General features: G+C 51.0%; 1 protein-coding gene across 1 annotated transcript in view; it reads right to left on the reverse strand.

Annotated features, from left to right (window-relative positions):
- Positions 1 to 4,326, reverse strand: part of SST (somatostatin) — a 33,786-nt gene extending 29,460 nt beyond the window's left edge. Inside the window, exon 1 of the mRNA XM_056849888.1 lies at positions 4,194 to 4,326. Coding sequence (XP_056705866.1) covers positions 4,194 to 4,326 — 133 coding nt within the window. The remainder of the gene's footprint in view (positions 1 to 4,193) is intronic.
- Between the last annotated feature and the right edge of the window lie 9,444 nt (positions 4,327 to 13,770).

The raw sequence follows: 13,770 nt of genomic DNA on the forward strand, positions 1-13,770 counted from the left end.
ATTTGCCTTTTTAGCTATCACATCACCCTGCTGATTCATGTTTAGAGTTTGGTCTACTAAAACCCCAAGATCTGGGGAACCGGTTTTGATTCCCCACTCCTCCACATGAGTGGCGGACGCTAATCTGGTGAACTGGGTTGGTTTCCTCACTCCTACACATGAAACCATCTGGGTGACCTTGGGCTAGTCACAGCTCTCTCAGCCCCACCTACCTCCCAAGGTGTCTGTTGCAGGGAGGGGAAGGGAAGGTGATTGTAAGCCGGTTCGATTGTCTCTTAAGGGCTAGAGAAAGACAGCATATAAAAACCAACTCTTCTTCTTCTTCTTCTTCTTCTTCTTCTTCTTCTTCTAAAAAGCACATAAATAAATAAATCGACCGGGTGTGTGTGTGTGTGCCTTCAGCACATTCCAGCATTCTGAGAAATTTAATCTCAGCTCTATGCACCAGTTTGTTCTGTCACAGAGGCACCATCTAGTGGCAAACTGTATTTAGCCAACAAATGGGGTTGCCAGTTCTAGACTGGGAAATACCTGGAGATTTGGGGGATTGGAGTGTGGGGAAGGTGGGGTTTGGGGTGGGGAAGGATCTCAGTGGGGTATAATGTCATACAGTCCACCTTCCAAAGCAACCATTTTCTCCTGGTGAATTAATCTCTGTCATCTGGAGAGAAACTGTAATTCCGGGAGATCTACAAGCCCCACTTGGAGGCTGGCAACGCTACCAACTAACAGATCAGATCCAGGGTCCACCACGTTCTGGTTCACGCTGCTTCCACTACTGGCCGGACAGATGATTTTTTTGTGAAGGCCACACAGAGATAGTGAAGGCCACATTCCTCCTTTAGCCCTTGTTGCCCAGCAATGGAGACCCTATATTGCCCCGAAACTGGAGGTTCTATTAAGTTATCATGGCTAATGAGCTGTCGATGGGCCATTTTCCCATGAGTTTGTCTCATACTGTTACAGGAACTATGCAACCTAATGTTAGAAGGCCGGGTTTTCTGAAATAAAGACCTGCGCGTTCCCAGACAGCGCTCCAAGAAAAAGAAGCCTCTTGGTATAGCAAGCCTGTATGCAGAGACAGTGTGGTGTAGTGGTTAAGAGCGGTGGTTTGGAGCAGTGGAGTCTGATCTGGAGAACCGGGTTTGATTCCCCTCTCCTCCCCATGAGCGGCAGACTCTAATCTGGTGAACTGGATTTGTGTCCCCACTCCTACACATGAAACCAGCTGGTGACCTTGGGCTAGTCTCACTCTCTCAGCCCCACCTCCCTCAAAGGGTGTCTATTGTGGGGAGGGGAAGGGAAAGTGATTGTAACCTTAAGTGGTAGAGAAAGTTGGCATATAAAAACCAACTCCTCCTCCTCCTCCTCCTCCTCCTTCTAAATGGGCACAATGCCATCTAGTGGGGTGAGGAAGCACCTGCACCATACACTTGCCAAAGATTCAAGCAGGGATTCCTGATGTTTTCTTCCAAATTGAGTTTATGATTTTGTTTTATTCACGTTATTTGTACTGTGCCTTTCTCGGTAAGACCCAAGACAGATTACTCAATGTGAGTCAATATAATCAACAGGATGGTACCTCCAATAAACAGTTCAAGGATTGCAGACTGTTTAGTGATTGAAATGGAAGTACGTTAATACCTTCCAACATCTCATAAATGAACCATGAGCTAATTTTGGGAGGTGGATAACATGGCTGCCTTCTTGCTACTCTCCAGCTTTCTGGTATGGTGGCTGAATTTAGGGATAGGTCATTCTCACAAGGAAGGGAAGTCAGCAGTGGAGTCCCACAAGGACCAGTATTGGGGGTGCTGGTACTATTTATTCATAAATGATCTGGAACAAGGGTGAGTTGTGTAGTGACCAAGTTTGCAGATGACACAAAATTATTCAGGGTGGTGAAAACCAAGGATGATTGTGAAGAGCTCCAGGAGGATCTCCACAAGTTCGATGTCAAAAGGTCTATGATGGAAAATGGAAGGTGATGCACAAAGGAATGGGCTAATGGGCTTTGACCTGGATGAGACAGAGAGGGGGATAGATCTTTGGGTCATAGTAGACAGCTCCATGAAAGTGTCAACCCAGAGTGCTGCAGTGGTGAAAAAGGCAAACTGTGTTTCTGGGATTATTAGGAAAGGGATTGAAAATAAAATGGCTGATATTATAATACCCCTGGAATAGATCAAGGGGGCAGCCTCATTTGGAATCCTGTGTATAGTTCTGGTCGCTGTATCTCAAAAAGGACATTGCAGAGCTGGAAAAAGCTCAGGAGAAGGCAACCAAGATGATTCAGGGGTTGGAGGGCCCTTACATAGGAGGAAAGGCTGAAGAGTGGGACTTTTCAGTTGAGAAAAGAAAAAACTGCAGGGGGCCTTGAGAGAGGCTTGTAAAAATAATGCATCGGGTAGAGGGAGTTGACCAAAGGAACTTTTTCTCCCTCTCCCGCTATACTAGAAATCAAGGGCAATCAAGGAAGTTGATGGGCAGTAGATTCAGGATGGATGACAGGGAAGGTGTCTCGTCCAGCGCCTGGAGCTCGGCACCCCAGGCTCCTTTTGAGTAGTGACAACAGAAGAACTCTTAATGTCCACAAGATTACATCTTTATTATTTCTTCACACAAATGCATAAGGATTTAATCTCTTAATTTACACATTGCTGAGCGTGAAAAGGTAGATGCAGAACATGTCTGGAGTCCGTGAAAAAACAGATGAATTGGGAGCCTCCTTCTCTTCTGCCTTGGTCACCGTAGAACAAAGGATTTCATTTTACCCGGGCCACAGGGGATTGTGGGAAGAAGAAGTCTGATAGCCGATCAGCGTTCAGACACACCTGTCAGAGGTTGCCTTTTGATTCTTCACTGAATGTGTCCTGATTCCTTTCCTAGCCGTGCTTGGGCCGGCCCGTACAAGCGGTCAGGCTCTTGACATGAGTTAGGCCAGTTTGCATTTTTGCTCTGCTGTTCCCACTCCCTGTTCCCTTTCCCCCTCCCTTGGCCTTGGCCTTGAGCGGCTAAGGAGCAGTACTGTGTTTAGGTTCCTTCTCCCTCCTTCCTGCCAGGCACCGTTATCTATTATTCCTTTCCCGGGCCGTTTGATACTGCACCTGTGATGTAATCATGCTCTAAATTATGCCTTGTAGTCTGGCTCGCCATTAGCAGCTTTGACCCTGCAAGTTGCCTTAGCTGTACCTGTTGCTTCTTCAATAAAGTTTACCTGCTTCTGACTTGACAGTCTGAGCGAGTGGCTTTGGGGGAATTGCCCAGGTTGGCTGGAGAACCTGACAACACCTGGCCTAGTGTTGGTCTGGACTACATTTCCCAAGATTCTAAGTCTTAAAGGGCCAACTACTACGAACATTTTCTGTGGAACAGCTCGCTTTCTGCTGGGGCAGCACAGGAACGCTTCTTGACACAGGGAGTGATGAAAAAGTGGGCTTTGCTGCCGGGGGATGTAGTGCTAGCCCCCAACACAGACAGCTTTAAATGGGGATCAGGTAGATTAATGGAAGGTATGTGACAAAAGGGAACCTCCACATTCAGCTGCAGTCCGGCTCTAAATCCCAGTGCCAGGAGGCAACAACGTCAGGGGAAGGCCTCGGCCTCTCTGCCCTGTTGTTAGTCCTCCGGAGGGAGTGGTTGGCCCCTGAGTAAGACAGGATGCAGGACTAGATGGACGCTCACTGGTCCAGGGCCGCTAGCTCCGGGCTGAGAAACACCTGGAGATTTTTGGGGGTGTGGAGCCTCAGCAGGAGGGTGGGATTTGGGGAGGGACTTCAATGGAGTATAATGCCATAGAGTCTACCCTCCAAAGCGGCCACTTTCTCCAGGTGATTTGATCCCTATCACCTGCAGATCAGTGGTGCCCCCTGGAGGTTGGCAACCCCGCACCGGTCTGATCAAGCAGGGCTCTTTTCTCACATTCTTCAGTCTCCAGGAATCTCCCCAGCCAGAGGTGGCAACCCATCCGACAGGGCAGCGGGATCCCAGCGGTCCCCAGGAAGCCATCCAGGCTGGCATTTTGGTTTGAGAAACAGGGAAGGTGTCACAGGAACGCAGATTTCCAGTGCAGTCCTCAACCCACTTTGCTGGGAGTCAGCCCCACTGAATAGGCCTGAGGAGGGTTCTGGTTAGACCTGCTCTGGACCACTTAACGTGGTCTTGCTGGGCTTTGCAACCCTGTGCGGCCTTACTCCTGAGCAATCCCGCTGAGCTGCGCGGGGCGTCGCTGGCGGCAGCCGGGCCGAAATCCGCTCCCACCACCCGGCTCTGGCCGCCCACCCTCATTGCAAAGAGCGGGAAGAAGAGCAGGTTGAGGGGAGACATGATAGCCGTGTTTCAATATTGGAAGGGATGCCATGTTGATGAGGGCACTGGCTTGTTCTCTGTGGCTCCAGAGACCGGGACGCGGAGGAATGGATTTAAACGAAGACAAAAGCGATGCCACCTCAACATTAGGAACACCTCTCTGACGGTGAGGGCTGTTCGGCGGTGGGATGCCCTGCCTGGGTGGGATGGTGGAGCCCCCATCTTTGGAGGGCTTGAAGCAGAGGCTGGATGGCCATCTGCAAGGAGTGCTTGGATTGTGGGATCCTGCGTGGCGGGGAGAGGGTGGGGGTCGCTGGGGGTGTGGGGGGGGAGGTAGTTGTGAAATTCCTGCATTGTACAGGGGGTCGCACTGGCAGGCCTGCATGCTTGTATTAATTCCCCATGACAATAACACAGTAGGAGGCTGAGAGCTCAAAGCATGGGGACTAGATGACCCTGGCGGTCCTTCCAACTCGATGATCCTAGAAGCCCTTTCCCCCCTGCCTTCCTCTGCAGCACAGAAAGGGTTAAACCAGCGAGCGGTTTGCTAGAGCGGCCGAGCGCGGGAGGGCGGCCAAGCGGAAAGGCCCCATTTCCGGGAGGAAGGCTTTGCTACACAGTTGCAGAGGAGACCGCGAGGCGCTTCAGGAGGCGCAGCAGCAGCAGGCAGCAGCCCCGCATCCTGGGCCGGTCTACTCACAAGTAAGCCATTGCAGGGGGGAGGGGGGATGAGCTTTCCCATCGCGGAAGGGAGAAATGCAGCTCTCAGGAGGGGTCTGCAAAAGGGGGGGGTGGAGGGTAGTTTTAAAACGCGGTCCACGGGCTAGTAACCCTCCCCCCCCCCGCCCCCCGGTGCAGCAGACTGGAGCCCTGACCCGGGTGGCCCCACTTCCTCACCGGGGCTGAGAAGCTCCGCGGGGTCTGGCGTGGAGGGTCCCGGGGCGGGAGACCCCGCAGGAAGCCCCCGGGTCTCCGTGCAGAGGCGGGCGATGGCCGATGGCAGACCGCCTCTGCTCGCCTCTGGCCTTGACCCTGGCCTGGCCAGGTCAACCTCCAGCCCGCCAGCCGACCCACCTGCCGCCTCCCTCTGGTCTCCCTTGGGGGTCTCCCCTCCCCTCCCCTTCCTAGCCAGGGCTGACCCCGCTTCGCTGCAGCCAGATCAAGCTAGCCTGGCCCACCCGGGTCAGGGGGAGCAGCAGGGATCGGGCTCTATGCGAGGCATTGGCGAGCAAGTAGGAAGCCGTTCGCGGCACTGGCACCCTGACAGCTGCCAGGTCCTCTCTGCTCACCTGAGCAGGGCCGTGGGCAGGTGCCCACCTGAAAACGGGCCAAATGAACACCTGCCGGTGCACGCGTCTTCTCTGTTGGGACCCCCACCCCCACTGTGGAGCGGCCCGCCTGCGGAGGTCAAGAAGACCCTCAGTCTCCTGGCTTTCGGCAATCGAGGAGCACTGTCCCGTGGGATGCACGATATTCCTTGGACAAGCGGTTAGCAATTCTAGGCTATACTACGGTGTGTAGCTTGGTGTCAGCTGGACCTTCCGTTGGTATTTTGCATCATTTATCATGCTATTTTAACATTTGTGGGTTGCTTCTGTTTTGTTTCATGGGTTTCTGGTTGGTTCTACAACCCAAACCCTGCTGACTGGTTTACTGATTGTCCCACTCTGCCCATCGTATAGACTCACTTGCTGCAATCTCTTTTGACTCCCAGGGAGCAAAGCAGACTAGAGATAAGGGGAAATAAGGAAGGCCCGGAAAGGAGGGATCACAGGGGATGAACCAGGCGTGCTGACTGGCTGACCCACAGGCTGGGCATTTTGGCTGGCTCTCCCCCCTCCTGCTGTTAACCTGGGTATTCACTGCCCCCACTCCCGCTGCTCTTCATCCCAGCAGCCTTTTTGCCCTTTCCTCTGGAGGTCAGACGCACCTCTGCCCCGACCCTCTGCTGGACAGAGCTATTGCCTGATGCTTCGAGCCGATGGAGGAGAAATCTGCCCTGGTTAAGCGGTCACCAGTCCTTTTGTCCTGGGCTCCCTCCGGTTGACCTTGAGCTGCTGCCCCTCGACAGACTGATCCCCCGACATGGGAGGCCAAGCTCATACCCTGAGGTGCCTCTTGACAAGGAGGGTAGGTGATGTCGGTGTGCTTTCTTTTGGGCTCTTTCTGCCTTTTTGACATCTTTTCCTCTCTTCGTAGCCACGAGAGCAAGGGGATCTTTCCACAGCCAGTGGCCACCCAAGGGAAGGGGAAGGAGATGGAACAGCCGGACCCAGAAGGACCTGGAATTGACAAGAGAGCAAGGAAAGGTTCCCATCCCGTACAAGCGGAGAGTGGTGATAAATCCTGGGAGAGAGCTGTGCCAGAGATCCTGGATCAGGAAACGAGGACAGCAGATGCCCAGAGCCGACGTTTCCGGCAGTTCCTTTACTATGAGGCCGATGGGCCCCGAGCGCTTTGCAGCCAGCTTCATGGACTTTGCAAGCACTGGCTGAAGCCGGAGAGGCACTCCAAGAAGCAGATGCTGGACCTGGTGGTCCTGGAGCAGTTCCTGACCATCCTGCCCCAGGAAATGCAGCGCTGGGTCAGAGGATGCGGGCCGGAGACCAGTTCCCAGGCGGTGGCCCTGGCCGAAGGTTTCCTCCTGAGTCAGGCAGAGGAGAAGAGGCAGGCAGGGCAGGTGAGGGGGTTTCCTTCCCTCACTTCAAGCAACGGCTTGGTATCATAAGGCTTCTCTGCCTGGTATTAATACCTCTAGAGAATCTGACTCGGCTGGGGAAACCGCCAGCCCTGATTCTGGCCCCTGTGCTTGAAGCAGCTGTTTTGGTCGCTGCAGGGGTGAAGATTCTGGGAGTGGGGCAGGATCCGTCGCCTCACCTTGTTCCATGCTTTCCATACCTGTCTTCCTTGCTGTTCTTTCAGATATGGGAACCATCCCTAAAGATGGAAGCAAAGTTTTCTGAGGCAGAAGGAGGTCTGTTGGAGGAAGGGCAGTGGGCTGAGGCCCAGCAGCATGCCCACGATGCCCTCTCACGAGGTAAGAGTGTTTTGTGGCTGGGTGGGATTAGGGCACATAGTGACGTTGTTGGATAGAACAAGGAAATGGGTCTGCACACAACACAGAGTGAGCTTATGAGACTTGGTGCACAGGATATGGTGATGGTCACTCACTTGAAGGGGGATTAGATGGATTCACATCACATTGATGTTGCATCTGGCCGAAAACCTGGACACAGATGCTGTGGGAACCCGCTGATTTTACCTTAGAGTGTTCAGATGTGCTAAAATCACATCTGGGTTTTTGGACACGTAATGCCAAGATGTGTCATGCGACCTCATCTCTATCCCCTCTTTTTCTCCCACCAGCCCAGACTCGTCAGGAGAATGGTGTTTCTGGGCCTTTGGTCTGATCCAGTAGGATCGCTGTCATCTTTTTCAGCTCCAATTTCAGAGCAAATTTCACGTCTCAGAAAAGTCTGAATAGTATCAGCAGCATTTAAGAGCAGCCCAAGGCTCCCGGGTCTCTGGTGCTTCTCTTTCGCCTCTCCCACCATTTGCTAAAAAATCATTGTGAATTTTCCTGTGTGTGCATAATAGATGCCTACCCCTGGATATCCCCAGGCTACCCTGATCTCGTCTGATCTCAGAAGCTAGGCAGGGCCAGCCCTGGTTGGTATTTGGATGGGCAACCTCCAAGGAACACCAGGGGCGTGATGTGGGGGCAACCAATGGCAAACCACCTCTGAATGCCTCTTGCCATGACAACTCTGTGACTATTCAATTGGGTATTGCAGGATAAGGTGTGTGTGGCGGGTGTTACATAAGGACATCCAAGATAGAGGAGGCCAAAGGCCCTTTTCTTCACCCATCATCTAAACGCGTTTGGGCCTCACCTGCCCTTTCAACAATTGGCACCTCTTCCAAAAACCGTGGGAGTCCTCTTTGAACTATGGGGTTTGCTTAGTGACGTCCTGGATTCTCTATACACACACACACACACTAGCAAATGGCTGAAAACCAGTTCTTCATGGCTTTCATCACAAGTAGAAGGAAACTCTCTGCACTTGCAGGACTAGATGTCATGGTCACTTCTTGTGAAGAATCAGCGGGGTGTTGTGGTTAAGAGCAGAGAACCGGATTTGGTTCCCCACTCCTGTTAACCCCCCCCCCACATAAACACATGAACGTACATTTAGATCACTGGTTCCCAACCAGGGGTCCGTGGACCCCCAGGGGTCCGCGAGAACTAAATTAAGGTCCACGAAACAAAGTTATAAACCCATAATAAATTAATATTTTCAATTAAAAGTTCTCTATTATAAAAATATATATTCAAATATTATTCTAAGTTTAATGTTTAACTAACAGTTATGATTAAAGTTTATTTTCAAATTCTCCGAATTTTTATTTTGAACCTTGGGGTCCCTGCACCGAACAAGAAAGTCCTAGTGGTCCCTGGTCAAAAAAAGGTTGGGAACCACTGATTTAGATGAACATAGAATCCTAGAGATGGAAGGGACCGCCAGGGTCATCTAGTCCAACCCTTCCACAATGCAGGCAATTCCAAACTACCTCCCCCCCACACACACTGCCAGTGACCCCTACTCCATGCCCACACATGTGGGGAATCAGCTTGCATAATTGTGCAGGGCACGGTAAACCGGGATCTTTTACCTAAAGAGGTGACTGAGAGTAGCAATTCTTTAGTAGGAAAATGATGACAGAGACCTGATTTAAAAGGAATACAGAGCTCCTCCAATCTACACCAAAAGCATTGAAAACGGAGGATAGTGGGCGGGATAGATCAGGGGGGAGAGCAGAGATTACCTGTCCTCTTCTGGGAAGGAATCAGGTAAAGGAGAGGGTTCCAGGACGTGTTGGGCGTCTGTGGCCGTTCAGCTGGTATCCAGGCTCAGTCTCGGACTCCTGGTTCTGAAGCCAAGTCAGTTATCCTGTTTCTGACCCCATCGCATTAAATGGGTCCTTTTCAGAAAACGAAAGGGATACTTGAGAGCAATCAGGAAGAAACTACAGAACTGACTCAATGGCAAGAGGAAGGGCCATTCTTGACTGGATTATGGTTCAGGATTACAAAAGCGGGAGAGGTTAAGGTGGGTCATGTCTTGGGCAGGAGTTTTGGGGACAGTGGGAAGCTCTGAGTTGGAGGTTCCAGACTGTCAGCAATGCTGATTCTGTGACCTTAAGCAGATAATGAGATGGGGGGGGATCTTGGCCATCTTCTGGGCATGGAGTACGGGTCACGGGGGGGGGAGAGGGAGTTGTGAATTTCCTGCATAGTGCAGGCGGTTGGACTAGATGACCCTGGTGGTCCCTTCCAACTCTGTGATTCTATGACTGTCATGGGGCACTTAACCCCCCCAATCGTGTTAATGGTCATTGATTGCATATCATGTAAAAGACAATACAGGAACAGGCATCTTTGTCTTCTTGCCTGGCCTGGCTTAATTGCTGTTGTCCTGTTGGCCAACACCCTGATTTCTCTCAGAGAGGCTTCCTTGGAAGCATTGTCCCAGAATCCTCTGCTGTGTTCACCGTTGCACTGTTCCCTGTGAGACACAAAACATGGCAGTCGTTCCCCATGCTGTGCCTTATAGAAATTGCTCAGGTTCTCCCTCTGTCAGTACATCCCTTCAGGGTGGGAGGGAGGGTGGGCACATGAAAGGGAGACACTCCTCCACATGAAGTCTGCTGGGGGGCCATGAAGGCTCTACGGGGTCACCATAGAGAGCCAGCGTGGTGTAGTGGTTAAGAGCAGTGGGCTGGGGCAGTGGAGTCTGATCTGGAGAACCGGGTTTGATTCCCCACATGAGCGGCGGAGGCTAATCTGGTAAACTGGATTTGTTTCCCCTCTCCTCCACATGAAGCCAGGAGTCTCCCATGAGTGGTAGAGAAAGTCGGCATATAAAAACAACCCTTCTCTTCTTCATAAGTCAGTTGTGACTTGATGGCACACGCAAAAAATAATATGAACACCCTGGAAATGTGTGGAGCAGAATTCAAAGAAGTAAATGAAATCGGAACTGTAGGCTAACATTCTTCCTTCCTCTGTTGTCTCCCTTGCAGGCAGTGGAGAGATGCTATTAAGCCGTGGTCTTTGCGGAGGTGTGGAAGCGGCTGCTTCACCTGTGGTCCAGGTAGGAGAGATGATCAGGTGACGCCTGAGTCGCCCTTTCTTTCTCAGGGGGGAGGGGGTTTCACTTGCAGTTGCTGCTCGGGTGTGCAAGGGAGAGAGGCCCTGAACGCCACTCCCTTTACCCATGCCAGGCTCTCCATCCCGCACCCTCCCAGAATGCCCCCTTCCAGAGTGCCGCCTCTACCTGGCTTGATCCCTGACGAGGGAATCTGCTTTTCCTTTCAGTCTCTGGTTTCCTTTGAGGAGGTGGCCGTGCATTTCACGGAGGCAGAGTGGGCCCTGCTGGATCCAGACCAAAGAGCTCTTTACAAAGAAGTCATGCTGGAGAACTGTGGGAGCGTGGCCTCTCTGGGTAAGGCTCTTTCATAGGTGTCGTGTGTGGAAATGGCCATTGGGGTCAAGCTGCAATATATTGTTTTGGAGTCCTGCCCAGCCACTCGCTTCCCAGCGGGAGCCCCAAGGTGGTGGCGTGGCAGCAAAAGCGATATTCTCTGTGACCAGGTAGAGTGATCCAAGCCGTCTGGCTGGCCCAGGGGCACCTGAGGCCAGTGTAGTGGCCATCTGCCAAGCCACTGTCCTGGCCTGAGGTCAAGGTGGGACTGAGAGGCCCTCTGGAAGGGGCCACCTCCTAATTGCTCAGTTTCCAACCATTCCTACACACTTGTCCCCCCCAGATGGGATCACAGTCAATTCCTCTGGCTGTGATCCGTGATGGAATGGATCCGTCCCCTTTACACTGGATTGTGGGCTTTAAGCTTGATCAGGTTTCCAATATTTCAGAAAAAATTCCCCTTCCTTGGTTTTCTTTAATTCCCCATCTAAGAACGGTGATATTCTCTCTGTGTGTGCCAAAGGAGCCAGGATTGTAAGAGAGACTACGGTGGAGACAGAGAAAGGCCTCGTGTCTGAAGGAAGGCTGGAGAGTTTCTCAAGAGGCTCTCAAGAGAGAACTTCCTTCCCAGATGACCTGGCTGCAAGTGAGTATCCTTCATGGTTATGTCCAGGGAATGAGCAAGGAATCGCCCTGGAGGGTTTTGCTTCACTTCTTAGGAACTTGTGCTTTGGTAGAATCATCAAGCCTGCTGGGAGAGGAGGGAGGGAGGCCTTCTGGGGCCTGAAGTCTGGGAGGCTCAGAAGCTCTTTCCGTTGCTGAGCTCAGCTGCGGTTCTTGAGGGGCTGCTGTATCCTTAAACATTGGATATTCCAGGAAAAGCTGTGGGGGGAGGAGTCAAGCTGGAGGAGGCCGAATGCCCTTTCCTACAGCCATCACCTAAATGCCTTTGGGCCTTACCTGCGCTCTCAAGAACTGGCTCCTCTTCCAAAAACCAAGGGGTCCCCTTTGAATTGTGGGGATCATTTGGTGATGTGGTTAAGAGTGGTGGTTTGGAGCGGTGGACTCTGATCTGGAGAACCGGGTTTGATTCCCCATTCCTCCATGTGAGCTGTGGACTCTAATCTGGTGAACAGGGTTGGGTTCCCCACTGCTCCAGATGAAGCCTGGTGGGTGGCCTTGGGCCATTCACAGTTCCCTCAGAACTCTCTCAGCCCCACCTACCTCACAAGGTGCCTTTTGTGGGTAGGGGAAAGGAATGTGATTTGTTAGCCGCTTTTAGAGTCTACTGGGTAGTGAGAAGCAGAGTATTAAAAAATTCTTTTCTATTTAATCATGAATAGCAGAGAATCAAAAGAGTTGCATGACAAATCAAATGTGACAGTAGGGGAACGATTCTTCTCTACTGTTTTATCTTTAAATTACATACGGAAAGTATGGGGAAGGGAGGAGTAATCAGAGTATAAAAACTGCTCACCTCAGGGGGGGCGCTGGCTCAGGAGAAGGTGTGACCAGTGGCTCAGCTGGGAGAGGAAGAAGGTCTGATAAAGGAAATACACACCCAAGAATGAGCAGGGCCTGATGGGTGGGTTGACTTCTTGCATAGGTGCTGACTGGAGCTCTTTCTTTCTTCCAGCAGCACATGTAGAGGAGATGCTTGGGGGACTCCAGGGGTTCTCTTTGGAAGAAGCCGAGAATGAAGACTCAGAAGGAGACTTTGGGGATGAAGACGGACCACAGAGGCAGCAGGGAAGCCACACAGACATGAGGAGGGACAAGCCCATTCCATCTCTAGGTGGCTTTCGTGGAATCCCAGTCCACCAAGAAGGGTCAACCAAAACAAGAAGGAATGAAAGCCTCCAGACGAACTACACAGTCTCCTCCAGGGAAACTGAAATGGAAACTGTGGCCTTTGGAAAGACCTTAAGTGAGAACACGAGTGATGTTTCCAAGAGGAAGATTTCCTCAGGAGAGAAGCCATACACTTGTGCGGAGTGCGGAAAGATCTTCAGTCGCAAAGCAGCTCTCACTTCGCACCAAAGAATTCACTCAGGTGAGGAGCTGTATAAAAGTTAGACTGCAAACCAACCCTTTCTGATGCAGCAACGTGCAGCAGGAAAAAGCCACTGGAATGTTTTGTACTAAACAATAAAGGGACAATGCTGTAGAACAGTGGTTCCCAACCTTTTTTTTGACCAGGGACCACTAGGACTTTTTTGTTCGGTGCAGGGAACCCAAGGTTCAAAATAAAAATTCCAAGAATTTGAAAATAAACTTTAATCATAACTGTTAGTCAAACATTAAAGTTAGAATAATATTTGAATATATTTTTATAATAGAGAACTTTTAATTGAAAATATTAATTTATGATGGGTTTATAACTTTGTTTCATGGACCTTAATTTAGTTCTTGCGGACCCCTGGGGGTCCACGGACCCCCGGTTGGGAACCAGTGCTGTAGAATGAACAATATCAAAAGTCACAGCATGTACAGCCAAAAATGTTAATACTAAAGCATTTAGCCTAAACTAATGCATTCCTGGGGAGAGTGTTATTACACCTCCTTTTAAGTAATTTGTGACTCAACAGAGGAAGACGTATGAAATGGCATGTACCAGAAAACGGTCTTATCTCAAGTTACAAACAGTTATGTATTTTGGTGTTAGCCCTTTGAAACTTCAGGCTTTACATCGTTTCTGCTGCCACCCCCACACTCGGGGAGACTCTAGAAGGGGCCACATCCTAATTGGTCAGTTTGCAACCATTACTACACACTTGTCCCCCCCAGATGGGATTACAGTCATTTCCTCTGGTTGTGATCTACTGTGGATCCGTCCCGTTTACACTGGATTGTGGGCTTTAATCTCGACCAGATTTCCATTCATCCAGAAAAATACTTTCCCCTTCCTTGGTTTTCTTTCCTTCCCCATATAAGAACTATCACTTTTTCTTTGTGTGTGTCAAAGGAGCTAGGACTG

The sequence above is a fragment of the Euleptes europaea genome, chromosome 5 (assembly GCF_029931775.1).
Source record: "Euleptes europaea isolate rEulEur1 chromosome 5, rEulEur1.hap1, whole genome shotgun sequence".
In the NCBI taxonomy this organism is placed as follows: Eukaryota; Metazoa; Chordata; class Lepidosauria; order Squamata; family Sphaerodactylidae; genus Euleptes; species Euleptes europaea.